This window comes from Haemorhous mexicanus, chromosome 10, assembly GCF_027477595.1.
Source record: "Haemorhous mexicanus isolate bHaeMex1 chromosome 10, bHaeMex1.pri, whole genome shotgun sequence".
In the NCBI taxonomy this organism is placed as follows: domain Eukaryota; kingdom Metazoa; phylum Chordata; class Aves; order Passeriformes; family Fringillidae; genus Haemorhous; species Haemorhous mexicanus.
Window position 1 is genome coordinate 26506782 of NC_082350.1, and position 26626 is coordinate 26533407.

The 26626-nt window shown below is 39.0% G+C and overlaps 3 protein-coding genes across 11 annotated transcripts in view; all 3 read left to right on the forward strand.

The window, feature by feature from the left end:
• The first annotated feature begins 5900 nt into the window (after positions 1-5900).
• LOC132331981 (transmembrane 4 L6 family member 1-like) lies at positions 5901-11396 on the forward strand. The gene is made up of 5 exons (XM_059855972.1): positions 5901-6261; positions 8028-8108; positions 8198-8346; positions 9751-9931; positions 10862-11396. Exons 1-5 carry the CDS (start codon positions 6085-6087, stop codon positions 10874-10876), a joined length of 603 nt encoding a protein of 200 aa, XP_059711955.1. The 5' UTR covers positions 5901-6084; the 3' UTR covers positions 10877-11396.
• Positions 11397-13294: 1898 nt separating this feature from the next.
• Positions 13295-20285, forward strand: TM4SF18 (transmembrane 4 L six family member 18). 3 transcript variants are annotated; one of them, XM_059855970.1, is made up of 6 exons: positions 13299-13759; positions 15053-15258; positions 16840-16929; positions 17577-17719; positions 17816-17996; positions 18401-20285. In XM_059855970.1, the coding sequence occupies exons 2-6, from the start codon at positions 15082-15084 to the stop codon at positions 18413-18415; spliced, it is 606 nt and encodes a 201-aa protein (XP_059711953.1). In that variant the 5' UTR covers positions 13299-13759; positions 15053-15081; the 3' UTR covers positions 18416-20285. The 3 variants fall into 3 exon arrangements, with proteins under 3 accessions (XP_059711954.1, XP_059711953.1, XP_059711952.1); XM_059855969.1 differs by having other exon boundaries at positions 13300-13780; XM_059855971.1 differs by lacking the exon at positions 16840-16929 and having other exon boundaries at positions 13295-13780.
• Positions 20286-22985: 2700 nt separating this feature from the next.
• Positions 22986-26626, forward strand: part of CP (ceruloplasmin) — a 34837-nt gene continuing 31196 nt past the window's right edge. For all 7 annotated transcript variants that reach the window (XR_009487721.1, XM_059855959.1, XM_059855958.1 and 4 more), the window contains exons 1-3: positions 22986-23186; positions 24798-25042; positions 25972-26184. Coding sequence is in view for 6 of the 7 variants with exons in the window: in XM_059855959.1 (XP_059711942.1) it covers positions 23032-23186; positions 24798-25042; positions 25972-26184 (613 nt within the window). In the remaining variant the exon portion in view is untranslated. The remainder of the gene's footprint in view (positions 23187-24797; positions 25043-25971; positions 26185-26626) is intronic.

A 26626-nucleotide genomic window follows, 5' to 3' on the forward strand; every position in this document is an offset into this window, starting at 1 on the left:
ATTTAATAGAACCTTGTTGTTAGCATTACTTAGGAATGTACTGTTCAGACACTTGTCGTGGTTTAACCCAGCCAGCTCAGAGCTGCATGCTGACTCTACCCTCAATGGGATGGGGGTTAAAAGTGAGAAAACTGATTGGGGAGGGCTTGAGATAAAGAGTTTAATAATTAAAATAATAATAATAATAATAAAATTTTAATGAAAATGTACTGTAAACTAATTTCTGTTGGGATAATCTTTTTATTCATTGCACATTAATCATAGGCTGGATTAATCAGCAACCTACTTTAAAAGTCTGCACATGAAGAATGCTGCAATGGCTTTGTAATTGTAAAGATTTCACAGGACACATCTTAATTTTCCTTGAGCCCTTTGTATGTCTCTAAGTAGTGCTCCTTTAGTAACCCTATGTCTTCATCTTAGAGCAGAGTGTAATTAATTAAAATCCTGGGAGTCAATGGAGTATAAGACATAAAAGCCCAGGATGTTTTTCCTGACAGGCAAGTACTATTGTTGACATGGTTGCAGTTTCCTCTGCCTGACGGTGCCTGCCTTTTTGGAGGGAAGTTCCATCTGATTCAGTGCTGATGCTGGGGAAGGACTGTGGTATTTTGATTTTTTGAGGGTTTTTTTTTTTTCTTCTCACCTTTAGAGGAAACTTCTGGTTTGTTTTGTTTCCTTTGTCTTTGGGCTTATGGAGAGCAGAGAGCAGGACTACTTTACTGTAAAAGAAGAAAGTTGGTTTATTTTCTTTTTTAACTTGACATTTATAAGTTATACATATACATATATATATATATATATAAATATTTATATTTGGAAGAACTCTCTTTTGGAACTAACACCTGAACCAAATGCCACCTGTCCTGTCGAAACCTCAGGGTGTGACTCAGTGGGCAGGGTCCCTTAGTTCAGGTCCTCTTTCCTCTTCCCTTAAGAGTGCCTTGTGCCTGGCTCCTGTGCCACCAGGAGCTGTTACTGAGCAGTGTTGTCTTCCACCAAAGGCAGATGCCTCTCACCTGAAGATGGTATTTCAGGTGCTGTTGGGGGAGACTTGAGAGCTAGAGGTCACCGAAGGCAAAGGCCCACGAATGGCCCAGCAGAACCTGCCTGGTCACAGCCTGGTTATCACTAGAGGGAGCTGGTGGAATTCTCGGGGTAGTCCATCTTCTGAGCCCTGGCAGAAAGTCCCCTGGGCAGGATCTGACCCCGGGAGCCGGAGGAGATGGCTGCAGGACAGAATGCTGCTCTGGAATAAACACATCTGTATTTCTGCAACATTCAATTCCATGTTTTGGTACACAAATGACACAGCTACTTTTACCTGTAATGATAGTAGAAAGGAATAGAAAAGTCCTAATTCAGGAAATTAGTATTTCCCCATCCTCCAAGCCAATTGCAGTTCATTAGAAAGGCACCATATCTGTGAGTTTGAAAACCCTTGTGAATGGAGCAGCTGCAGGAGAGTGCTGTATCTAGTACCACATGGTAGATGTGTCTTGTAGATTTACAGAGCACACAGTCTCAGTTGTGTTGTTCCAGTAGGTTACCTTAAAAAAGACTAAGAATTAATTAAATCATAATCAGTATTAAATGTTATTTTCTTCTGCTTTTTTCTGTTAAATGTTGCTTGGATGAAAAAGGATCCTCTGTACATTAATTTGTTTTTTAGACATGTTTTTAATTGTTTCTTTTAAATTATTTTTTTAAATAATGTTTTGGGAGTTTTCCGAAAAATTCCATCCTACTAAAAATGTGTTTTATCTTTGTATAACATTTTTGAGACCCCTTGGAGGAACATGACTGTTGGATAGTTGGGTTTATCATTGACAGCCATTTTAAGGAACATCTTGTAGCAAAGATTCTGTGTGCTGATTGTATATTGTTGAATGGATTTCAGAATTCCAATCTGAATGATGATAGCAAAGATTGATGGAAGGGTGGGATTGCAGTTTAGGAAATCATCTTTTAGGAGTCTTGTGATCATGTCAGAATTGCTTTTCTGGTTATGATGTCTGATTCAACTGCTGCTGATGCTGAAAGATATGCAAGTAAAGACAACATGCTGGAATATCAGTCATGCTAATGTGAAACACTTGTTAAATTTAAACATTCATTTCCCGTCCTGCTGCTATGGAATCAATATGTAGACTTTTCCCACTCAAAACAACAGTTGTAGTATTGTTGAGCAGGTATAATTAAAACATTTAATTGGCATGAACCTACTAAGGGCCAATTCCAGATGCAAGACTGCATGATCAATGTATGAAGCATATGCTAAGGAAAAACACAGGCAAATAATTTGGTGCTTTTCAATTTTCTTTCCTTTTTTTGAGCTTATAGATCTAAAATACGTGGTATGATAGAAGTCGTCTTTTTGGTTTTTTTCTTCTGGATTTGAAGCTGACTACCAACAGGATCACTTCATGAAAAACACAAAGGTAATTAATGACTGGCTTTTGCACCACAAGACCCAAAGCCATAACACTGGTAATTTTTGTTCCATGTTTCCAATGTCTGTTTTTTGTGGTTGCTGCAGGAGAGGGGAGGCACCAGTGACACACTGCGAGCTGTAAGACCTTCTGTTCCTTGTGCTATGCTATGCAGACTTTGTATGCTGGGCTGATGGCAGTTTTCTGATCCATGCAGCCATTACAAACACAAAATGTAGAAGAGAGGATGCTTATATTACAGTGATGCTAACGCCTGTTTACCTATTGCAAGAACATCACAGTTTTAGGGATAGACTAGAAATCTAAAATGTAAACCTGTGGGTAAATAGTACAGTCAAAGGGAGACAAACTTTTGCTGGCCATTTTGCATGGCCAAGGTTTCACCTACAGGCTGTTGCAGAAGTAGAAAAAGGATTTTTGTCCTATGTCCTACTTTTATCATAATAACATTGTTGGAAGAATTAATGAATGTAGGCTACAGCATGGTTTTGTATGTCACCAGAAAACAGTGTTTGAAGTGGTTTATTTGATTGTGGTATTGCAAGTCCAGGGTCAGTAATAGTTGTTCTTAAGTAAGTTTTATGGGTTCTTCTTTAAAGAGAGGGATTTCTGTACACTCATATAGTGGTAGCTAGCTCTGCCCTGATTGTAAGCTTTCCAGCCTCCAAACTGGTAGGTTAAATGGAAAATCTACTTTTGTTGCATAGTTGCTGACTCCTTCTTAGGTCAGCATTATTACTAATAAACGAAACGTTCCCTGTATGTGTCAGTGTGTGCTGTGTGAAGTGTGAGCGCTCGCTCCACACTGACTTGTACGGTTCAGATCAGGTTTCTGTCTCAAAGTGGTGACAGAGACAGCAACCAAGCACCTGTATGTGTGTTACAGCTGTGTTAGGAGCAATTGCTCTCGTAACAGTAGGTAGTTGCTTGTGCTCATAAGTAGCTCATTAGTTCATCTGAGGAGTTGCGATCTAATTAATAAAAGTTAATCTGGAGACTTTCTTCTGTCTGTGGCCAGGAGACCATAGGCACCGAGGGCTTCATGATGAGCAGTTTCCTCTTGTGACTGTCCAGGTCAAGTTTGTCAACCAATGTAGGCTTGAGAGGTGGTGAGGACAGTTAACAGCTGCATCACAGTGTTTTTGTGGGTGATTACTGGAAAACATGGGTAATGCACCATTTGAATGTTGAGAAGTGGATGGCAGCATGGATGGGTCAAAGGGAGCTGGAGTTGTCCTAAGGTCAGCAGGAGCTCTGTCTGCCCAGCTGGCCAAGACCCTGCCCTTAGTTTAGCCAACAGGTGACCACACATTCCCACTATGTTCCCAACAATTGTCTGAGCCAGCACTGGCCTCCATGAGCAGCAACCTATTAAACAGTAAAAGACCAAAGGAGAACAGCTTGCAGGAGAATACAAGTGGGAATGAATAACCTGTGTAAATGCATACGTTGTGCTGCCCAGTCTTTCCAAATGAGTCTGTGAAGCCCATGCCATTATTTCCTTTGCTGTCTCACCTGCAGATCCCATGCAGTTACCACATCCTGTCAGTGCTTCTATGAGAGTCACTTTCCTCCATTAACCTTTTTCTGATGGTGGGTGGGACCACCAGAAATTCTGCAAAGAAAAGTTATATTCTGGTTAAACTTTCTGGTAGAAGCTGCACCTTAGGGTGTCCAAATGGCAGTGGCATTGGTGAAGCCCCCTTGATTCACACCTGACCAGAACTTTCAATGTAAAAAAATTGTATTTGCATCAAATACCATGTTTGTTTTATTTCTTTCTTTCTTCACACTGTTTTCAAGGTCATTGAAGATATTTTAAATTGATTTTAAATACAGGGTATTCTTGATGACGTAATTTTTTAAAAATGAAGTATTTAGAAAACCATTATTTAAGTTGTAAATAGAACAAATTTACAAGTTTTCAAATATATGATTAGGGCTAGGGTTTTAAATCCATGTCCCACAGGCAATATGTTGGTGTGGTTGTTGAGGTGGGGGGAAGGGTGTTGGGTGGTGAGTTTTGGGGAAGGAGTGGTTTGGGCTTTTAGCCCAACAAAATAAAGGAAGTTTTCAGTGGAGCGTCTGTCTTCTTCTGCAGAGGAAACTTGCAGAATAATGTTTAGGGTTGTTTTAGTCATTAGAGGTGAAGCACACAATAATGGCCAGCCTATGTTTGTACAATTGGAGGATATTTCTCATCGTGAAGGAAATCTCCAAGGTCAGCAACTACAATACCCGGAGAAGTTACATCACAAAGCCACAGCTGCACAAGCCTGCTCTCTTCCCTTGCTTCACCCCCCAGCCTTTATTTTTGCACCTTCCTTCTCAGCATAAGTGTTGCACACATCTCTTGCAAGAATACCATGATTTTGACTTGGACTTGTGTCTACCATGTTATTTAGCTATTAAACACACCCCACTCCACCTTCAAAAACGAAACCTGAATGGTTTTTTTAAAGTTTCATTATAGTCTTCTAATACCCTGTACATTCCCAAACTCCATTTGCCTAGCTTCTGGTTTTGCAATGAGAATTGCATTGTACTGTGATGATGGCAGCAGCAGCAGCGCCTGGATTTGGGCTGTGCATTTTAGTTACCTCTTGTCATGTGATGGCAGTAGGCATGGCAGCTCACACCTTTATGTTGAGCTGTGTCTGAAGAAAAAGTCTCTGGGCTATTTTAGAAAAATTTGCCGGAGGGAGAAAAGGCTAGGTCTTAATTTTTATAGTGCACTTTGTGTTTCCATTTACTATGGAAATTAGTGTTACTGGTACATAAAACACCATTTGGAAACTTTGGATATAATCTGTTTCTTTCTTGGCATTTTTCTTTTTGTGTGTGTCTCTATACATGATATTTCAGTGCAAGGACTCTCTTTTATAATCTTTGTTTAAGCAGTATTTTTCACGAGTGTTTGCTTGGTTTAGCTGTTACCAAACCATTTACTAATTGACTGCTAATCTAAAATCAGCTTGTCTTATAATGGAAAGAACAAGGACAATCCTAAGAAGCTTACCTGTTCCTTTTATTTGTTTTCCAACCTCCTGGTGAGGTTTTCTGTTGCTCCAATCAACAGGACAGCAAAGTGAGAGGTTGCTCTACATACGTCTCATTGCTGTAGACCTTTTTCTGTTTATACCCAAAACTCTGACTCAGTGCTGTTGAAGTCAGCCAGGTCTCTCCCTGGCTTCAGGTTGTTCTGAATCAGCCTATAAACCTAAAATTCAAAGCTGCTTCTAACAAAGAAAACAAAACATTTTTCCTTCAGTTCCTAACAGAACTTGTGTTGTGGTTTAAGCCTGTTGTTCACGTCTAATCATGCTCACCAGTGATTATTCCAAGCATCATATGTTTGTGTGCAATCACCTAGTATTCAGTATTTCCTTCATTGCGTTTGGTTCATCTACAATTAATGCATTTTAAAAGGGCGGTGGTGTTCTGCCATCCCTGCCCTCTCACTCTGCAATTGGGAATGGTGGTTAGGAAGGGCTGTAAGCGTCATCGAGGTAGTTAGGTAACCCCTGGTATTTAAGGAGGCGAGAATAAACACTGATCTTCTTTTAGGTGTGGACAGGTGTGAGATAGGTTGAATCGGACAAGTCGAAGGAGGATTTTTAAAGTTGAAAATATGTGTTTTGGAAGGTGTGCTAGATGTGTTGGTTATAAGCTGCTCATCCTTGCCCTCCTCTGCATTGTGGCCAACACTTTACTTTATTTTCCCAATGGTGAAACAAGATTTGCTTCAGAGCATCACCTCAGCAGATACGTGGAGTGCCTTCATGGCATTCTAGGTGGAGGCTTTCTGGTAAGTAATAACCTAGTGTCTTCTTTCAAGTTTATTTTGGAGGTACTTGGTACTGCTCTTTCTCTACTGGTTACCTGAATTTATTCATCAAATATCTTTGTCAACAGGTGTCTCTGTAGTTGTATAAAAAACCAGAGCTATATTATCCAATACCTATAATTAATTATTATTGATTGTGTTATCTACAACATTATGCCACTTTAAAGCTGAAAAAATCATAGGGTCAGGGGCACAAAATCCAAATGTAAAAGTAAAACCAAGCCTCTCAGCAGGTCACAGTTTGCATAAAGGGTTACCTCTTAAATTTCTGTTATATTATTGAACTACTTTCCTTTTAAATGTCCCTAAATAATGAACATTTAGACCCAATTCCTTAATTCCTATTATCTGACATGCTGACAGGTATTTCTCTGCCTTAGCTGTTTATTCAGAGGAATTGAGTGCTAGTTGTCAAAGCTTTGCATTTGAGTAACAGGATGCAAGGACTGAGTGTGTTCATTACAGGGTGTCATTAATCTGAAGCTCTTATTTTCTATCTTTTCAGTTTTGTGGACCACACTGCAGCATACTTAAGACCCCTAACTCCAGGCTTCCTTTTTCACCTTCTTTTAGAAGTCCTCTTAGAAATAGGTTATAGGTCCCTCCCAATTCTTAAAACTCTATGATTTTATGATCTCAAGGTGTCTGCAAATCACAGGTTGAAAACAACTGCATGCTAAGGTGTTTTGTGTTGTGAGAGGTTCTTAAAGCTGTATTACAGTTCCATTGGGACCTAGAGTGGGATTTGCAAAGACTGGGCTTTACTTGCAGAATAATACAAATGGAACCAATGGAACTTCTCCTGCAGTGCACTTGTACAACCTCCTCTGGACTTGAAGCACTGGGGTCAGCATCAGGTTTGAGTAAGGGTTAACAAGTGTGTGTCTGTTCAACAGGATAGTTATTATTCTAGTTTCATGTTAAGTAAGTCTGTGGCATTTGCAAATAACTCTCTACCCTTTCTTTATTTTTTTTTTTAGAGTACTCTTGGGTGTAGAGTCTTAAGTGGGCACTGTTAAGTGCTATTATTGCTGGTGGGAGGATCCTCTTTTTAATCAGCTCCTTCTTATTCATTCAGCTCCTTCAGTTCATTCTTGATTTTATGCTAAAAACTCTGGATGGTTTATGCTTTTCATGGATAGCTTCCACTTTGTTACTTTGCATTTCTGTCACTGGGAACTGGTTCTGAAATCTTGGAAAAAAGTAGATGTCTATAATGAGGTGTTTGTCTGAATTGAGCAAAATTTTACTAGACTTTCTACTCTAGTCAGACTGGTTTCTCACACAGGTAATGATGATTGCTCTTAAGTACAAGTATATTGGCAGCAGCTGTTTATCAACAACTTTATTTTGTAGTCCTCATTGGGATGAAGTTAATGCCCTTTTTTCTTTTTTTTTTTTTTTTGCAAAGCATTTTATTTGCAAATACAGCCTTTAATGAAAAGAGAAATTTTAAAAGCTGAAATACTTTAAATGTAGCAATACCCCCACAGTCTCTTTCTGTGCTTAAGTGCAATATTGCCACAGTGGCAATAGAAATATACCTGTCCTGGTGTTGGTGTTGTCAGTAGTGAGATGCCTACAGTGTTAAATAGGAGTAAAGCTGAATGACCTGTACAGCTGACTGCCAAGAAGCAACATAAATGAATGCAGTTTGAAGACTGTGTTATATCTGCCCTGTCTGCGCAGCCAAAAGGAACAGTGTGGGATTTTTGCTCCATACCCAGGTACTCATTGCAGCTGCCGTGTTCATTGGGCTGCACAATGACGACAGCTGTGGCCATGAGGGCTGTGGAAAGAGCTGTGCGGTAAGTGAGCCTGTACATCCCAGTCCCAGGTAATCCCAAAGACGAGGCAATGGCTGTGCTGAAAGCTCATGTTTATGTCTGCTCTGCAGATGCTGTCCTCAGTTCTGGCAGCCTTGGTTGGGATCCTTGGCTCTGGATACTGTATAATCATTTCAGCACTGGGCTTGTCCCAAGGACCGTATTGTCTTACCCACCTAGAAAGAAACTGGATCTATCCTTTCACTGACTCCTCTGGGGGGTAAGTCATCTGTTCATGAGGATTTTATCTCTTCCCAATGTACACATGGGCTTTATTCCAGTACCTTTCAGCAATGTTCAGTAACCATATACCAAAATCTACTCATAACTATCTATCCATAACAAATCTATCCTTCCCAATTAGAACTTAACAAATGGCATCAATTACCCTTGCTGCTAGAGTATAAAACCAAAGCCATAAAAAAAAAAAAAAAGGTGATTAAATCTATACATCATATATTGTCCATGTCCATGAACATCTCTAACAAAATATAAAGTTTTAGGACTTTGAAGGATTTACAAACTAGGAATAGTGGTTGTTAAGATATTTGTCTCATCATTTGTGTAAGAGTCTGTTTCATCAGTCTTGCTTCTGAAGCTGCTTTGCACCAGCATAAAGTGGCACAATGCCCACATAAGTGACAATGGCGTAGAATCTCATAAATGAAACTTGAGAAGATTTAAAAGAATCTTTGTACACTGCAGGGCAGAGAGGGCAAGAAGCTACTAATCATCCCTAATTAAGGTTCTCCTGCAAAAAAAGTCTCAGTGTGCTATTCTCCATTAATGCACATAAATCCTGATGTGGTTCATATCATCACATGCATTTAAAGTGTCTGTATGGCTGGCAGCCTCAAGGGTGTATCTAGCAACAGCTTATGGCTGATGCCAGACCAGAGGCAGTTGGAGTACTAAGAAACCACATAAAACTCTTTGCAACAGAGTTTGAGTTTTATATTTCACTTCTATCTCTTGTATATCTTGTATTTCACTTGTGTCATTCCTCCTTCTCCATCCTCCTGACTGTGACTGAGTGTAGAAGAACCAGTTTGAGTCCTTGCTGAAGGCAAGTGCTGATGTTCTCAAGATGTGAGTGAGCAGTAACAGCTGAAATGCTGCAGTACCTCACCAAATTTGTTCTGTTTGGCTTATCCAAGTAAGCATATGTGGGCCCAAAGACAGCAACACAGGAGAGAAAGTGAGCCATTTGCCTCAGATCAGTGACTGCTGTCTTTAGAAAGAACGCCCAATCCTGCAAAGCTCTTGTGATTGCTTTGAGAAAAACCTTTGCTCTTTCAGCTTTCTTGAGTTTGTGCCTCACTTAACTAACAATAGGAAATTCTGCCTTTATAGCTTAGATTATTTTTTTAAAAAGAAATTAAGACTTAGCAGAAATGTGTGGTTGATATTTCAACATCTTCCGAAACCAGAGAAACCTTGCATGGAGTAAACCATTGCTTTTTCTATTCCCTTAAGAATCTATTTCTAAGAGAACCTAGCCTATTAGGACTCCATAGAGTGAATATCCTCAATACAGTTACAGACTAGAAATAATTTGGTTATAGTATATGGTAAGTATCCTCCTCTGACACAATGTTAATATGCTTTTAATTGCTGTGTACAGGTACTTGTTTGAATATAACAAGTGGTCTGAATGTCAGGAACCTCAAAACATCGTGCAGTGGAACGTTACCCTCTTTTCCATCCTCCTTGTTTTGGGAGGAATAGAATTCATTCTGTGCTTCATACAGATAATCAATGGCATTCTTGGAGGACTGTGTGGGTTGTGCTGCAGTCATGAGGAGGTAAGTAGTTTGCAGATATACCCATGCTTCTCAGATGAACAAGTCACTTATTACTTATACTACTGTGGAGTTTTATCAGCAGTTACTTTATAGGTATTCTTAAGCAACAATTCCCTGTACAGCTGTTCCTATAGCCCTGTTGTGATTAGATTTGTCATGTAGTGTTTGATCACATGCTTTCAGCTGACTCCTCAGCTGTCACAGTAATGTCAATCTGCCTGAGATCTGGGAGCTAGAGGGTTTTTGTCTGTTCAATGACACGTGTGATCATCATCACACTGCATCGGTGATATAACTGAGATACAGATCTCCTGGTGTTGGTGGTCTTTGCCTAAACCATTGTGCCATTGTGTGGTGCTTGTTTAACGATATTGTATTAGCCTTGGCTTTTGTCCACAGCAGCTCAGAAACTACTGACCATATGCTGCATATAATGAAAACTGCAGCATCCTGGCCTTGCATAGTGGAAGTAAGATAAGAGAAAGAATTAAATTGCAAATAGCTAACAAAATCTGCAGACAGATCTGGAAGGTTTTTGAAGGTGGATTTTTTTTTTTTTTTTGAGTGAGGAAAGGAAATTTTCTCCAAATTCTTTAAAGCCTTGTTAAATAGTTTGGACATATTCCAAAATCAGTATCAGAGTGCTAGTGTTGGAATAACCATGGTTTAAAGTATGAACCAGATTTAATTTATATCACACACTATAGATAAGCATGCGTTTCACATTTTTAATTGACACAGTTGAGTGCTGTGGCTCTTTCAAAACTATTGCTGCTTTCTTCCTCCTGTCTTCCTTGCTCTAACTCCAGTATAGAAGAGCTATGCTACAGTTTTCTAAATGTGCTCAGGTTAATTTTTTGCATTTTTAGTTGGATACAATATCAGCATTCTTTCCGTTAATATGTTTCTTTCTTTTTGTTCCCCCCACAGACATATGTTTGCTAGAACCCTGACAATGTATTGACATCGGTGCATGTGTGTGCTGTCATGAATATACTGTGGATTTTTTTTTTTAATATTCCAGGCAAACTGAAATACAAATTGTTGTCAAACTGTGCAAACTGTTGCCATGAATTTAACTGACCTGGGGCCTTTGTTGTTGGAGTCATATGCAGGTTTTCCGCTAACCTGCCTGAACTGAAATGCAAAATGTATCCTGAATATCTTTTGTGCATTTCATCTTGGTGCAGGCAACTGCCTTAACACGTGTCACTAAAGTGGCTTTATTTATTTTTCTCTTTCTACTGACACAACAGCTCTGTACTTTGTCCTGTTTTCCCAATAAAGTTGCTTTTTCATTCCAATCTTGGAATGAACACAAACCAAATCCAGCCTGGCCTGGATACAAGGTTTTGGTCAGCTGGACCAAAACCAAAACAGCAGTAAAATGTGGATGATTGAGGGCTTTTCAGGATTTTTCTGAACTTCCCCTATATTTCACAAATAAAGATTTGTATTAAAAATACCCAGGAGGCGTCAGTGATTCCTTCCCTGCCCATGTTGAAACACTGCTTGCCTGGTCTTGGAGTAAAGGACAGCAGTGGCATGAGAACATGGATTTAATGCAGTCAGATTATAACCTGTTTTTCCTCTCCAGCAGGCTCTGCCAGAGTGGGAACTGCTTCCTTGCTTGGTTTGGCTCATTTAACTGAAACAGGTGTTTGTTCCTCAATAAGGGTTCAACAACAGCTCTGGGTCAGGTACAACAGCACACATGGAGACTTGATCCTGGGTCAGGGCTGGCAGTTCTCAGCCAGGGAGCTGAGGGGGTCCCTGCCCATCTGGGCCCAGCTGAGCCCCTCCTGCCCTCCCAAGGGGGATCACCTCCTGATTGCTCCATTACAGGCCTGAGATGAAACAAGATGTGGGTATGACTCTTGTTTTTTGCCTCAGCCACCCTCAGGCTTCACAGTGTTCAAGGAATACAGTCCAAATTCAGGTCAGTAAAGATAGATTAATCTGAAAAACCTGATTTTACCAGTTAACAGCCTGCAGGCATTACTGTAAGGTCCTGGGTAAGAACCTCTGAATGCAGCTTGTCCCACATTAGAGTGAATGTTTCATCACAAGTACATCTGAATAATGTGCTGGCAACAGAATTGCTGGCAAAGCCAGCATGGTAGGTAGCATTGCTGCTGGCAATGGCATTTTTCAAGGGAAAACCAAAATGCGATGTTCCTTTTCAAAGGAATGAGGCTCACTTTCGGAATTTAGCTGTTCATATTGTCTTTGAAAACAAGCAAGTTATTTTCTATTCATGGGAGAAAAAGAAGTTCCAATGGGTGTCAGTGCATCCTTACACTATTGGTAACTAGGAGGGTGCTCCTTAAAGATAGCCAGAAACTTCAGGTGTGTCTCAGGCTGTCTGCACAGTTACGTCTGCCCTGTACAAATGTACACCTGAAAAAAAAGAAGTGAACTGCGAAAGCAAAATTGTCCATGTACATCTACACCAGCAGAAGAATTCTCAGATGAAAAGAGTTTGTATCTAGAATCTCAGGATACCTGAATTTTGCAAGAGTATTTATTCATACCTAAATACATAGAAGTAGTTGAAGGACTTTAATGCCATTTCTTTGTGGTGTCTATCCTTGTCCTGCCCTGCTAGGGGAGGGAGGAAGGAGATTATGTGCATGCACATATGAATACACAGAAAATTCCTTGCAGCTGTGTGATACAGTGTCTTTGTGTGTGAAGATACAGTTTTGAAAAAAGATATCTGCAAGTTTAAATGGGGTGTGGAAGGAGAGAAAGTGGAAAAGAAAGTCCTCAATGAAATAATGCATAATTACCATGCAATTTTAGGATTTTCACCTGTGTTCTTGCATAATGGTTATATGTTTTTCTGGTACACACAATTACTTAAAGAACTGAAACAATTTTGCATTATATAGAATTTCTATGTATAGAATGATTAGGCTAGGGTTTAGACTTGAAACTTCAGCACAAATGCATGCAGCACCAATAGATTCCTGTAGCCCTAATGCACAGCATTACTACTCACTATTTATATTGTCATGTAAAAAATGGCCAGCTGGATTATTTTGTTGTCTGGTGCATAAGACAGTGTTTGGAGAGATTTGTCAGTTACATTGTGAAGAAGTGATTGGCTTAGGTTGTATTCATATCATCTGGCAGAGAAGTCACACAGAGTAAACATGACTTTTCGGGAACAGGCTTGGAATCAGTTCATGAATAATGCCAGCAATGGAAAAAGCAGTGCTTGCAACACTTGGCAAGATGCTTGAAAAATTGGCTTACAGGTTTGCTTAATTCTTAGTATAAAATAGTTGTTTCCTGTTCTAGTGGCATTGTGTGCCAGAAAAATAACCACACTGAGCTTTGCAGAGCTCAGTATAAAAACAAAGTCATGAAGCAGACTGCAGTACTGCAGAACAAATGCTGCTTCAGTCATCATTTCTCAAGTTAGCTTCTTCTAATCAGAACAGGTTATAATGGAAATGGCATCAAATTTGACTATAAAATAAGATGCTTGCTACTAATTTTGGCCTTTGCTTTTAAGAAAATATTTCAGCCAATTATATGATCTTTGGGTTCTGTACTAAAAAAATCAGTCATGGGGATTGGATGTGCGTGATTTTAATGCAGCTGTTTTCTCTGCTCTCTGTGGCATCCTGTCAAGGACATGAGTTCTGTCTCTGCCTATGAGTCTGGAAAGGCAGGTTTGCTACTAATTCTGATTAGAGGAAGACCTGAAAAAAGTATCCATGGTGGTGAGAGAGTAAAACAGGAAATATGAGAAGATCAAGAATGAGGACTTCAAAATGAAGCCTCTTAGGAAAAAAGGAGAGTCACAGCAGAGAACAGGTAGAAGAATGGTGCAATTGTGTGAGTACCACCCTGCCCATTTTCTTGTGTGATCTCATGTTAAGTGATAGTATGGAATTAGTTACAACATGCAATCCAAACAGCTCTCATGAGAGGATGAGAGAAGCCTCATGTGTGAAGAGCCTGAAACAGCTCACAAGGAAAATATGTTGGGATGTCATTGCTTCTAAAAATAGCCTTCCTGCTTTTGATAGAGACCCCTTTTTTTTTTGTTTTGTGGTGATTTTTTGTGGGTTTTTTCTTTTTTTTTTTTTTTTTTTTTTTTGTTCTTTGGCTGCAACTTTGCTATTGAGTAAAGCATAAGGTCATTCTTGAGTTACTTTTCTGGTGACGCACAGGGGCATAAGACTGAAGTCTTGAGTTGTGCTGCAAGTGCTCAAACTGCCCTGGCTCTTTGTTACTGGGATAGTGTTTAGATGCTCAGGGGTTGGGGAATGAGGACATTGGCTATGGGAAAGCTGTCTGACTTTGGCTTTGTGCAGTGCAAACAGCAGGCATTTCAAAACAACAGCCAGACCCTTTGTCCTGCACAAGAAGTCACATCTACATAGGTCAGGCTTGTAGCTGTGCAAGCTCAGCTGTAAGCACAGAATGAAACAATTGGAGAAATAGCAGGATTTAATTTGCAAAGCACTGGAGCCACATAATGCTGTGGGAAAGAGTAATTGATTAAAAGTGTGAAAATAAATCTGCCTTAAAGTTTCTAACCAGTGTTATTTGGGCTTCTGTAGTGTCTGCAAGATGGCCCAGACTCAGCCTGCTGCCCCAAGTCAGGAACTCATTGGTTCCCCCTCAGGGTCCTCTTAATAAATCCCTGTAGTATAAGGCAAAGTGTGGTCTTCTGTACAGAGACTGGGCATATTTATCTTCTTTCAACCCCCTTCCCCATGCTTCAGTAAGGTTGAAAAACCTTGCTTCTGTCACAAATTATGTTGCAGTTTGTGTTGTGGGGAGGAGGACATTTTTGAGCAGTCACTCGGAAATGAGAGCTTTGAAGTTCCTTCCTGAGTCTGACTCCTAGATATATTTCATTTGGAAGATCACAAAGGAGGATCTTTTAAAAGAAGGGAAATGACTACATAAAGACGTGTTTAACACAGGACAGTGAGTTTACACAGTGATATTCATCTTTTGTTCTGCTAACTGTTAAGCACTTCTGTTCCTGGAATCACACCCCAGTCACTGGTTCCTGTGAATATGAAATGCTGAATCAAGCTGGGGAGGTCAAAACATTTCTTATATTGAAGGTCTTGTAAACTTTTGTTCGCTTAGAAGAGCAAAACTTCCAGAGTTCTTGAGAGATGGCTTTGGAGGCATGTGGAAGCTGTTTGAGTTGCCTGCTGGTACCTCTTGCCCTTTGGAGTATAGTTGTGAACATCCTCCTGTACTTCCCAAACGGGAAAGCTCCGCATCCTGCCGGTTACCAGCTCCCCAACCATGAGTGGTATTTTGAAGGCATCTGTTTCTCAGGTGTGATGGTAAGTGCTCAGTCTATGGATTTTCAATGAATTGCGTTCTACCGCAAATAATATTGGATTACTCTTCAGTAATGTAATTGCTTTAGCAAAAGAACATATGGCTTGCTTCAACAAAAACCACTGTAGGCAGAAAACTCAGTCAAACTGAAAAAAAAGTTAGTATACTGAATGACAAGTTATGTATGTTATTAAGTGCAAATGATATTACAGGGTGTGTTGGGGCTTCTTTTCTGCTGTCTTTTTGTTTATGTAATTTATGCTTGTATTATGGAGGCAAACAGTATGTTGATTTAACCACCTGTGGAAGTTGAATTAGAGCTCTTTTACCCAAATGAAAAAAAAGAGCTTCTAATAATGGTTCAAATGCTTTTAAGAGCTGTAAGCAGTCCACTATTTAGAAGACGGAATAGCATTCACAATGTATCAGGTACTCCTGTTGTCAGACTAAATTTAGAGAATTGTCTCATTGTGATTAGCATAGTAGGATTTTCCCTGCTACATTTGTAATATGCTCATCTGCTGTAGTAAACGACCGTGGAGTTGCCAGCTGTTCATGCTCTTTATCATGTTCATAAAGAGCTGTAACCTCAGGAACAGAAAGCAGTTATGTGATCAAAGTTCATTGCACACAGTCAGTACTTCAAAGGGTTCATATGAAGGTGCTGAACTGTTATTAAAACATTAGACATTCTTTTGAAATTGTGTATTCTCTTTAAGCAGAAGAAAAACCTTCCGTTCTAGCAGAAGAAAAAATTACCAGACAGATGATTCAAACAGAAAAACAGTTGAAAATGGATTAAAAACATTAACTGCAACAATGGCACTGATATTTTGAAGAATTTTTTAGCCTTAAGATTATTAACAATTTATTAAAAATGCATGTATCATTCTTTTACAAACCAGTCAGCAGCATATGATAGTGCTGTGATTCAGGAATATTCTCTTCTCATACTTCCCTTTTCAAACCTATGCCTCTCTGAATGGCAGTTTGTGGTTCTGGAGCCCAGATCCTATTCATCAAAGTAATTCTAGGATCAGGCTTAAATAATCCAATAGTCTGTATAAATTAGTGTGGATACTTGGCAAATGAAAGTCCAGGTGAATGTAATCAAAAGTTTGTGTTATTGACTTTTTTCTAGTTGGTAAGGAAGGCAGTACTCTGATTTGTGTGCCTGTGTCAGCAAGAAGGTGTTGAACTGATGTGTTTGCATCAATAAAATATCCTTCGTTTCACTGGTATTGATTCTTTTGTTTGTGACCTTGGTTTTATAGTTTCAGCTTCACTGGTGTAGCTGTGCCCAAGGTCATAGCACTTTACTGTGATGGTAGAGGCTGTACTCTTTGTCTTTCAAGTACAAGACACAAGTGCACCAGCAGTCTACTAAAACCACTCCTGTTCCATGTATGCCTTGGGTAATTGTGCTGTCCTATGGATCAGCTTTAAAATATCAAGACAGCAGAAGAGATGCAGTTCCTTCTGCAGATGCCCTCTGCAGTCCCTGCAGATGCCTTCCAAAGGTGAAGGAGGCTTTGGCTTAGTATCTGCAGTTATCTCACTGACCTTATGATGCTCTCTTACAGATCCTTCTTTTGGCAGCAATTCTAATAACACTGGAGTGTAGTGTGTTCTATCGGTGCTGCCAGAGTGAGAGCTGTAACAAAACCTACAGGGTGAGGCTGTGTTTTATTTCTGTGCATCACATTAGTATTTGTTTCCAACGCCCTCCTGCTCCAGCACATCCTGCTGCCCTCTCCACTGCTCTGTTTTCACTTCCTTTCACAGAGGATTCTAAATTGGGTTGCAAGGTCACTGAAAGTGTAGCTTCTTTCATCTGAAGCATAAGCAGGATGAAAGAAAATTAGACACACACTTCCCCCAAATCCTTGTAAAATAAAATGAGAACATAGAATGAGGCACACCAGCTAAATAGCTTTATCTCTTTGCCTGTATTATTTGGAAGGTTTTTTTTTTTCAGAAAGTACTGAACATGCTCTGTCTGGGATGCAGACATATTTAATACACAGCTGCATTCCTCTGGTATTTTGTGAAACAACTTTACAAAAATGCAAGTTTAAAACCCCACCCCAATAATATATAACTTGTAGTTGTAGAACTGTCTTAAGCTCTGTCTTAATCTTTATTTTGTATGTGTATTCTTACTATTCTTTACCTGCTATTTTTCTTTCTGAGTTTTGAAGACTGGGAAAATCAAATGTGAAAATCAGCCCCAAGGAAGTAGCTAGACAGGCTGAATGATCATATTTGCTGTTGACACTATCTCCACAAGGTAATACTTCTCTCTCTCTCTTTACTTCAGAGTTTTATTTCTATTGTGCTAGCCCTGCTTGGAATTGCTTTCTCGGGATACAGTTGCATCATTTCTACCCTGCATTTGATTCAAGGCCCTTTCTGCAATTCATCAAGTGGATGGAATTATATTTTCAAAGACACTGCTGGGGGGTAAGAAACATTGGTGTAACTCTTCTGGAAGAAATTGTTAACCAACTCAGTAGTCAGAAACGTTCTTCTTACTTCAGTCTGGTGTTTCTCTAATAGGTACCTCACAGATTACCCTGCCTGGTCTAAGTGCACAGAACCTGCTAACATAGTGGAGTGGAATATTATTTTACTCTCGATTTTGATAGCACTCAGTGGATTGCAGTTGATCATCTGCATTCTCAAAGTAGCCGCTGAGTTGAAACGAACACTCTGTGGGACCTATTCTGTTTTTGTGCAGGTAACAAAACATCTGAGGTTTATTTATTCAGCATCTCCTTGTCACTGTAGCTTCAGCAATTTCTCTCAGTTGGGGACCTACCCTTTTGATTTATGCATTCTCTATGCTACGGCATATTGTTTCCAGAGAATATGTACTGATAATTCATTTGTTTGTTTTGATTCATCCACTAATTTCTTGTGGTATACAGAGGTTGGTGGCTGCTCTCTCTGACCTTTAAGACTAGGACTGAGAAGAAACAAAAGTGGTCAGGAAATTAACACAGATGCCAAGTCCATTACTGTTACATCAGCAGAAGCTGCTGAACACCTTTGTTCTAACGTTCTGTTTTACAGACATTTTACTATGTGTGGCTTTCATAGCAATGATGAGAAAGAAAAGCACTTTTTTTTTTTTACTTGCAGGCTGGGATTCTCTGAAAATGGCAAGGAAATTGTTGCTGCTTCTCCCCCTTCCCCAGAAAAAGAGAGAAATGGCCTCTCCATAATCCATAGCGGCAGATCTGAGTGCTACAGAAAAAACGATACCCTTGTCTTAAATCTCTGTCTGTCAAACTTCTCTGTTTTGGATGAAGTATATTTGAACTGTCTGGCATCTACATTTTTCTTCACCTGTCCTGTTGTGCCTGGCAGGGACACTTTATTTCTTTACCCTCCAACTTGTTGTGACAGTAGGGATATTTTAATATAATGGAACTGCTTTTGTGTTGAAATCACCTTATTGTTTTTTCTTAATAAGCTGCTGTAGAACTGCTTTGTACTCCCCTGTCATTGCTTAGACCATATGACTATTTGCTGTTTCAAAAGGGCCTGGTTCAAAGCCTAGTACATCAAGAGGGGTTGTTAGTGCACTGAGTGAAGCCATGATTTCTAAAAGAATGAATTTTAATTACAGACAGACCATGATGGCAATCATGGAAGGAGGTAGGCAGAACATACCCTCCTCCTTCCATCTTAGAAGTTCATAACTGCAAAAAGCAATTACTGAAAAAAGTCTATCAAGTCTTTCTGTGGTAAAAAAGGCACCTGGGCCTGATTGACATTTAGACACACAGGTCTGAACTCAGCTGTGCTAATTGGTACATATTAATAGCTGCACTGGGTTTCTTTTCACTTTACACTTAGAGGCAAATGTTTTCTTTTAGTCAAGTATGATGTGACTTGAGGGAACATATGAAGGAACCTTGTGAGCCCCCAGTGCTAACTTATTAATATTCTTCCAAGTGTCCTGACCTTGCTACAATGAAAGGCTAACATTCTTGACAATAATGATCCGATGAAACAGAATAATCTGTTTTAAATTAGCAGCTAAAAGGTATTTATACTTTCTCAGAGAATTATTTTTTCATTCTCAGTGAAAATTCAGGGATTCACAATGAAGTGGACACCTGGCTCATTTGCAGTTGCATGGGCAGCATTTGGCATTTGGCTGTATTTAGCACTCATGTTAGCTTTTGGTGGGTTTTTTGGGGGTTTTTTTTTTTTGGTTTTTTTAAAATTTTTTCTTCTGAACACTTAGAGGAAAGAGAAATATGTACTTCAGACTTGCAGTAATGCAGGTATGCCTATTACATCAGAACTAGTGCAACTCAGGTACATTGTCATCAAATACTAAACTCTGTTAGAAATGCAAACCATACAATAAGTGTACAATAAGCTTAAGTACAATAAGCTTTGGGTAAATTATTTAGAAAAAGTTAGAATATATCAGTCATTTCATTCTGTTTCAAGAAAATATTGAGTTTTTGCCTTCATATCCCTTTGTCAGGTGGTTTTGAATAGCTGATTTCTTCCTGTAGGATTTCAAGAATGCATCTAAAATTTTAATTGCTTAATTTCTTTTAAGTTGCAAGAAGTACAAAGTAATTAATAATATTTTAGAATGGGGCTAGTCTTTTGGGAGATGATTCAAAGTGGCATGGGATATCAGGGGTGCATGATACAAAGGCATGATAAAATGAGGACTGTGTGTCATTGCACACTTGTTTTTCTCTAGGCTTAAATATGTGACATATAATTTATCTTAAATTATAATTCTTCATTTTTATGGATTTGTGGATGTTTTTTTGTAGACCGAAGGAAAAGAAAACTTAAAAATCAACCTGTGCTCCTACCAAACATCTCAGAGAATCTTGCTGATTTCTTGCCTACAAACTCTGGATCTGTCTTTATAATTTTTTGTGTGATTGTGCCTGGTGAATTTACATTTCCATTACATCTCTTAATTTTGTAATTTGCATTACATCTCTTAATTTTGGGGCTTGAATTAAATAAAGAGACATGTAATGTAGTTCTTGTTTGGCTTCCTGATCCTGCAACCCTTTTTACCCAAAATCCAGAATCTGGCATCTCCATTACCGTAGCCAGCTTCAACTGCTTCTTGGTGGTTCTGCTTTTAAAGATGCAGTTTATTGATTTTGTTTATTGACATTGTTAAGAATACTAAAGGCTAACAGTGGGCTGTGTTTCCAAATTTAACAGCCAGTTTCACACAGGCCTTTTGGATGTAGGGCAAGGTTAACCTTGATCTAATCAATTTAAGTCCTGATTCAATTCTAAGTATTTTGTCTTTATAAAGTGGTGCTATGAGCTGTGTCTGGTAGCAGAACCAAGATTCCTGCAAGAATTTTAATTAACTGGCTCAAAATCTAGGCATAACCAACGACCCCGGTAGTGGTGTTGGAGGCAACGTGACCGTCCAGCCGCAGAACACAGACCTCACTCAGCAGCAGGCAGAAGTGGCCCTCGGGCCAGGACAAGGCTTGCAGCATGTTGGAATGTGGAGAAACCCTTCATTGCGCACGAGTTCCTGGACATAAGATGCTGAAATCCCCAAGTAAAACACCCCAGGCACAGGAGGAAGAAAGCTGCGGATATGAGTTTATGATCTCCTGGCAGAGAGGAATCAGTGCTGAATCTGCAGTAGGAATTCAAGCATTATTTGTCCCCCACAGCCAGTGCATTTTGCCTGAGTATCAGGATTCTGTGTCTGGGACAGTAATGCCATTCATTTAAAAGACTGCAGGTGGAAATCACAGTAGATATTCAGTTTTGTAGGAAAATACTGTGGAGCCCTATCCACACCTTTGCATTTTAGGGTATATTAATATTTGTGTAGGTAAAAGTGACTTGCAAAACTAGAATTTTCTGATTGTTCCCATTATGGATAGAGGGATTTTCCACATAGAGCAGCAGAGGAAAAATGAAGCTGCACCAGCTCTTTAAATGGTGTTTAACTGCAGAGGTTTACAGGCAGTCAGAGCAGCAGCATGGGCAGCAGGCAACAGACACACATCATTCAAATGCCAGAATTGTGAAATGGTGGGGGTTTGATTCAGCCTCGCTGTGCGATCTTATGAATTATATATATATATATATATATATGATATCTATCGTATGCATATCGTGTGAATATGAATATATATGTGACCTTTTGTCAGAATATTCCATTTGAGGGTTTATTTATTTTTTTCTTTCAAGGAAAATTTTTGAAGTAAAATATTTGCTTTATCTTTTCGGTGCAATTTTGGGGATTTCAAAATCAGAGTATTTCAGCATCCTTAATATGAGAAATGAGGTACTATGGTTTAAAACAATTAAGCAGTATTAATGATACCAAACTGCAGGCCCATAATTTAACCAATTAAATAGGGTCTTTTTATTTAGGTCCTGAGAGAAGTTCCTGCTTTTCAGACACCTTCTGAAGATAATACAGGCTTCAGAAGCTGAAATACTTTTGAGCTCCTTAAGAAAAAGATAAGAGGAGTGTGTTCAGGCATAATTTTAGATGGTCTGAAAGTTGGGGGGAGGTGCGATTAAAAGCAGGAGTGGAAAATATTGCCTGTCAGAAGTTTTTGTTATATTTTTACATAAAAAACCCTTCACTTCTTTTGCAATTCAAGGAAGAGCAATTTAGAATATTCAGGGGTGTAAGGCAAAGTGAAGCGTATATTTTTACCCTCAAATAAATGTGGAGATTTCAAGGGTATTGCTGGCGTTGTTTTTTCTCTTCCTCAATCAAATTGAAATCTGAACAAAAATATATAAAAAACCTACATACTCATGAACAACTTATTTGTGAAGGATTAACTTTGAATTAAAGTATTTTAATAGGAGGTAAAGGTTTTCTCATTTTTACCTCACTTAATTTACAAATGGGGTATGTGGAACCCCAATAGGCTGATCTTTACACTGCTCTACTTATCTTCATCTGTGACAAAGGAAAAAAAAATCCCTACAGAAATAATTTTGATCATGTGACATCAACCTGTGAAACTCCAGAGTTTCATCATAGATTCAGGCAGATTTCAAAATCTCACCTTTGGCGTTGTCATTTAGAGAGAAGTAGACTCCTTCATTTAATCCAGATGTGTAGAAATATGAAGAAATTAAATATTTTGACAGTGACTGAAAGGAATAGTGATTAAAATTTGTGAATTATCTTATACCGTAGTCCTGGTGAACAAGACTTAGATTTTTGTCATTAAAGGAAAACTGCTATATTTTAGTTATATTCTGAATCTCAGTCTTCTATCCAAAATCATCATAATTTTTCTGCCCAGTATTAAAATAGCTGCAAAGGATATCCTGCTTATTACAGATAATTTCAAGCTGCCATAAAATGGAAAATTGTAATTTTAGTTTAGAATGAGTGCAATTGTGTCAGTGCTCAGAGCACAGATGACATTTTTTAAGAATTCCCAAGTCTGTAAATCCATTTAAATCTGCTTTCAATTCAGGGACAAGATTTGCACTCTACGACAATCTGAATGCTATTTTGTGTGATTGTAGGTTGGCAGAAATAGAAAAAATTTCTTTGCTTTTCTGAACTGATGAAGTTACCAGAACCCTTTGTTTGCTCTTGACACACACAGACATTGTGCAATTGTTTTTATTGTTTCCACAAAAGCAAACAGGAGCAGGGAGGGAGAGGTAAGGATGTGGGGAGAAGGAGAGATAGGAACATATAAAAGGAAATTGCGTGTGCCCATCCTGTGTTTTTATTTCATGTTTTCCACAGGGTCCATGAATGCAAAATGAAGCTATTCCTCCTAATCTGCTTGCTGGTTTCTTGCTGTTGCCATGTTGGGGCAGTGAACCGGGAGTACTTTATTGGCATTACAGAGACTGTCTGGAACTATGCACCGGGCAATGCCAGTGCCATCTCTGGGCAGCTTTTTGCAGAAGAAGAGTAAGTAAAGCAGTATTGAGTTCTATTTTACAACTTCATCTGGTTTAGACACCAGGCTGTACTGAAAACCTGGTGAAGGCAGTGAAATGAGTCTTGGTGTCAGAGGATTTTCTGTCAAACATGTATGGGAATTTTGAATTTTTTCCTGGCTTGCTTAAGAATTGCATTCCAATGTTCTGCTAATTCAAAGCATTGGAATATGCAGTAGTGTGAATTTGTTGTAATGAAATATTTACTAAATAGAGACTAGAAGAAGCCCCTGAATGTCTAATGGTGTTTAATTTTGAATGTCTAAGGTGCTAGTGCTGAAGAGATGATTTTTGTTTTTAAATGTAGAATTGACAAATTTAAAAGCAAATTACAAATTTAAAACTTTCCTACTGAGCACAGGTTTTCTTTTTAGTTATTCAGTGTCAGCAGGGATGGTTTTCACTGGTGCAGAAGCACAGCTGGGTACTTTCACCCACAGTGGAGGAGTTGGGTTGCTCGTTACAAGGCAAAGAGGGTCCTGTGTAGAGTGAGAGCAGTAAGTAGGCTGAAGATATGTAGGGTGAGGAGGGGGGAAGCATTCTGGAGGTCTGAATAATCCATAAAGAAAATCCAGATATAAAAGGCATCAGAAAAATATTTGAGAGAGGAAAACTGTTCCTTTCTTCTCTTTTTTCAGTGCCTTTAAAATTATACAGGACTGTATCAAAGCAAAAATGATGAGAGAAATCAGAAATTAGAAAATCAGAAATCTCAAAAATTAAGTTCTCATTTAGTCTTTGGATGTGAGATTACAAGATTTCCTGTGGTTTGTTTTCTTTACTGAGAGCCTCAGCCATAACCTGCCACTCAATGAGGTGTGAGATGAAGCAGTTACCTTTTCATTTTTTCCACTCACATACTTTGTGAGGTGTAAGACACTGCCAGGGATTCAGCAAGCTAGTAATTCTGACTGGGGGTGGAAACAGGGTGTCCTGTCTGAGAATTGCAGAGCTGTGTTGTAATACTACAGGCCCCTGCTGTTCACTGCACTTTCACTGCTTTCCCCTGGTCTGTGGTGACGTGCAGCATGCTACAGTAATTTCAGGTTTTCAGTGGTTGTATGCTTGCAGTGGAGCCAGTCCCTTGTATTGTACTTTTCAGTTTCAGCTTCTCTGGTTCCCCTTCTCCTCCTGGACACTTTTTGAGGGTGTGCTTGTGTAGAGATTGATGTTTATAGGGGCAGGGGAAAACACAGTGCAGAAGGAATACTCTACAACTAAATGGTAGCTGTTTAAATGGTCCAGAAAGAGCTGTACCATACAGGTTCAATTTAAGCTGCAGCTCAAGAGTCTCATGCACTCAGAATTATAGTAACTGAGCCTTTTCTCTCCAAGTGGAGCTCTGGACTGGCATTTTAATTACACTTCAGACCTGCACTTGCCAAGGCACCTAGAATTCCTTCCCCCATTGCTCAAACAATACTCCACCTTGTAGAAAATGCTTTGCATTTTTGAGCGGTTTTAACTTATTTCACCACAAGGCTTGCATGTAGTTGTGCACAGTGCTGCAGAGACCTGGTCTTTATTTGAGACTATTAATTAAAAGCCACATGACAGATGCATTTGTGTATTTTCTTTACAGGCAGGCTGAAGTCTTTCTCAAAAGAGGACCACACAGGATAGGAAACACTTACAAGAAGGCTATCTACGTTCAGTATACTAATCACTTATATGATGTGATAGTCGACAAACCTTCCTGGCTGGGTTTTTTAGGTCCTATAATTAAGGGAGAAGTTGGAGATTCCATTACTATTCACTTGAAAAACTTTGCTTCCAGAAACTACACGCTGCATCCGCATGGTGTAAGATACACAAAAGAAAATGAAGGTAAGCTTGATTCCATTCTGGACCAGAATTTATCAAAAGTTAATCATTCCTCCAAGTGTAAGTGGTACTCTTCCGTCAGAGAGAAGACTGGTCAAGTAAAAAGTGATTTAAATTAGGACACAATCAATTTAAAATAGGAGCTAAGTTTGATAATTTCTCAAGAGTAAAATACAAAGCCAAAAATGGAATTTGTGAAGGAGGCAATTTTAGATCAACGTTTTACCTGAAATAAGAATATTTGTGTTTCAACCAAAATAAGGGTATAAAGGTATAAAAGAGACTCAGGTATGGAGGATACATAAAAATTTGGTGCTGTGAGGAAGACGTTGTTAACAATAATAATGTACTGCTCCAGATTCTTACCACTAAATTTATGTATATGGTATATAAAATACACAAGAATTTCTTAAAATGGGTAAATAGATACTGCTTAGTAATTTGTTTTCATTACAACTAGTATGTGCCTTGATAGAGACACACTCTGGTGGATCAAAACAGTGTATTATGTAGCAGTATGTACACTTTTCAGAATTTTTTCTGTTGCTATCATTCCAGCAACACCTATATTCCTTCAGGGCATATGCAATTTTTTAGAAAGTTTCCAGGATTAATATTAACAAATGTTTTACAAATATTTGAATTATTATCTTTTTACAAGAAGCACATAGTTCCCTCCAAATAAATTATGGACTAACTTTAATGGGCCATTAGTCAAAGTACTCCTATGGACTTCAAAAGCCAATGAAAAGATTCCTAAAGAGAAAGAAAACATCCACTTATCTGATTTAAAAGTAGTGGGTTTTTAACCTGTATTCAGATGTTGAGTCCATTTTGCTGCAGCACGGAATCAGCTTTCAGCATGGCAGGTACTGTCCTGACCCCGTATTGTGAATGCGTTGTGCTGATGCTGGCTGTGTGGAATTCTTCAGGTGCTTTTTATCCTGACACCACCAAAGATTTGCAAAAGCGAGATGATGCTGTGGAGCCTGGAGGCCAGTACACTTACACGTGGGATGTGACAGAAGATCAAGGTCCAGCTGAAGCAGATGCAGACTGCATAACCAGGGCTTACCACTCCCACATAGATGCTCCAAGAGATGTTGCCTCAGGGCTTGTTGGGCCTTTAATAATTTGCAGGAAAGGTAAACGATAAATAAATAAGTGAGTAAATAAATACATATGCAAGGTGATTGATAATTATCATTGATAAATATCAGTGAAATAACTTCCTGGAAGAGGAGAAGATTACAATTGATTTTGAAATAACTGATTTTGGTCTTCTCAAACAGCTGCCTTCAGCAGTGTAGGAAGTAGTCTGATTTCGTGTATGAGAGAGAATATAATTTGCAGAATACTTTGTTCACAAATCCATATGAGTGAGACATGCTATGCTAGCAATGTGCAAGGAATTGTAAATACTAATATAAGAAAGAGATTAACATGCAATATTTATTCTCAGTAATTTTATAGAATCTATCAAAAGGGATTTTTTGTTTCTCAAGTGTGTCTATAAGTTTATGTACACAGTCATGCTCAAGGAAAGTGTCAAAACATGAACTAAACAGGGTCCAGCCCTACTGAGAC

Coding starts and splice junctions, on each gene's coding strand:
- LOC132331981 (XM_059855972.1), top strand. CDS start 6,085: ATGTGTTTTGGAAGGTGTGCTAGATGTGTTGGTTATAAGCTGCTCATC. Junction 8,109..8,197: donor GCTGTGGAAAGAGCTGTGCG/GTAAGTGAGCCT, acceptor TCTGCTCTGCAG/ATGCTGTCCTCAGTTCTGGC. Junction 8,347..9,750: donor TTCACTGACTCCTCTGGGGG/GTAAGTCATCTG, acceptor TGCTGTGTACAG/GTACTTGTTTGAATATAACA.
- TM4SF18 (XM_059855970.1), top strand. CDS start 15,082: ATGGCTTTGGAGGCATGTGGAAGCTGTTTGAGTTGCCTGCTGGTACCT. Junction 16,930..17,576: donor GCTGTAACAAAACCTACAGG/GTGAGGCTGTGT, acceptor TCTTTACTTCAG/AGTTTTATTTCTATTGTGCT. Junction 17,720..17,815: donor TTCAAAGACACTGCTGGGGG/GTAAGAAACATT, acceptor TTTCTCTAATAG/GTACCTCACAGATTACCCTG.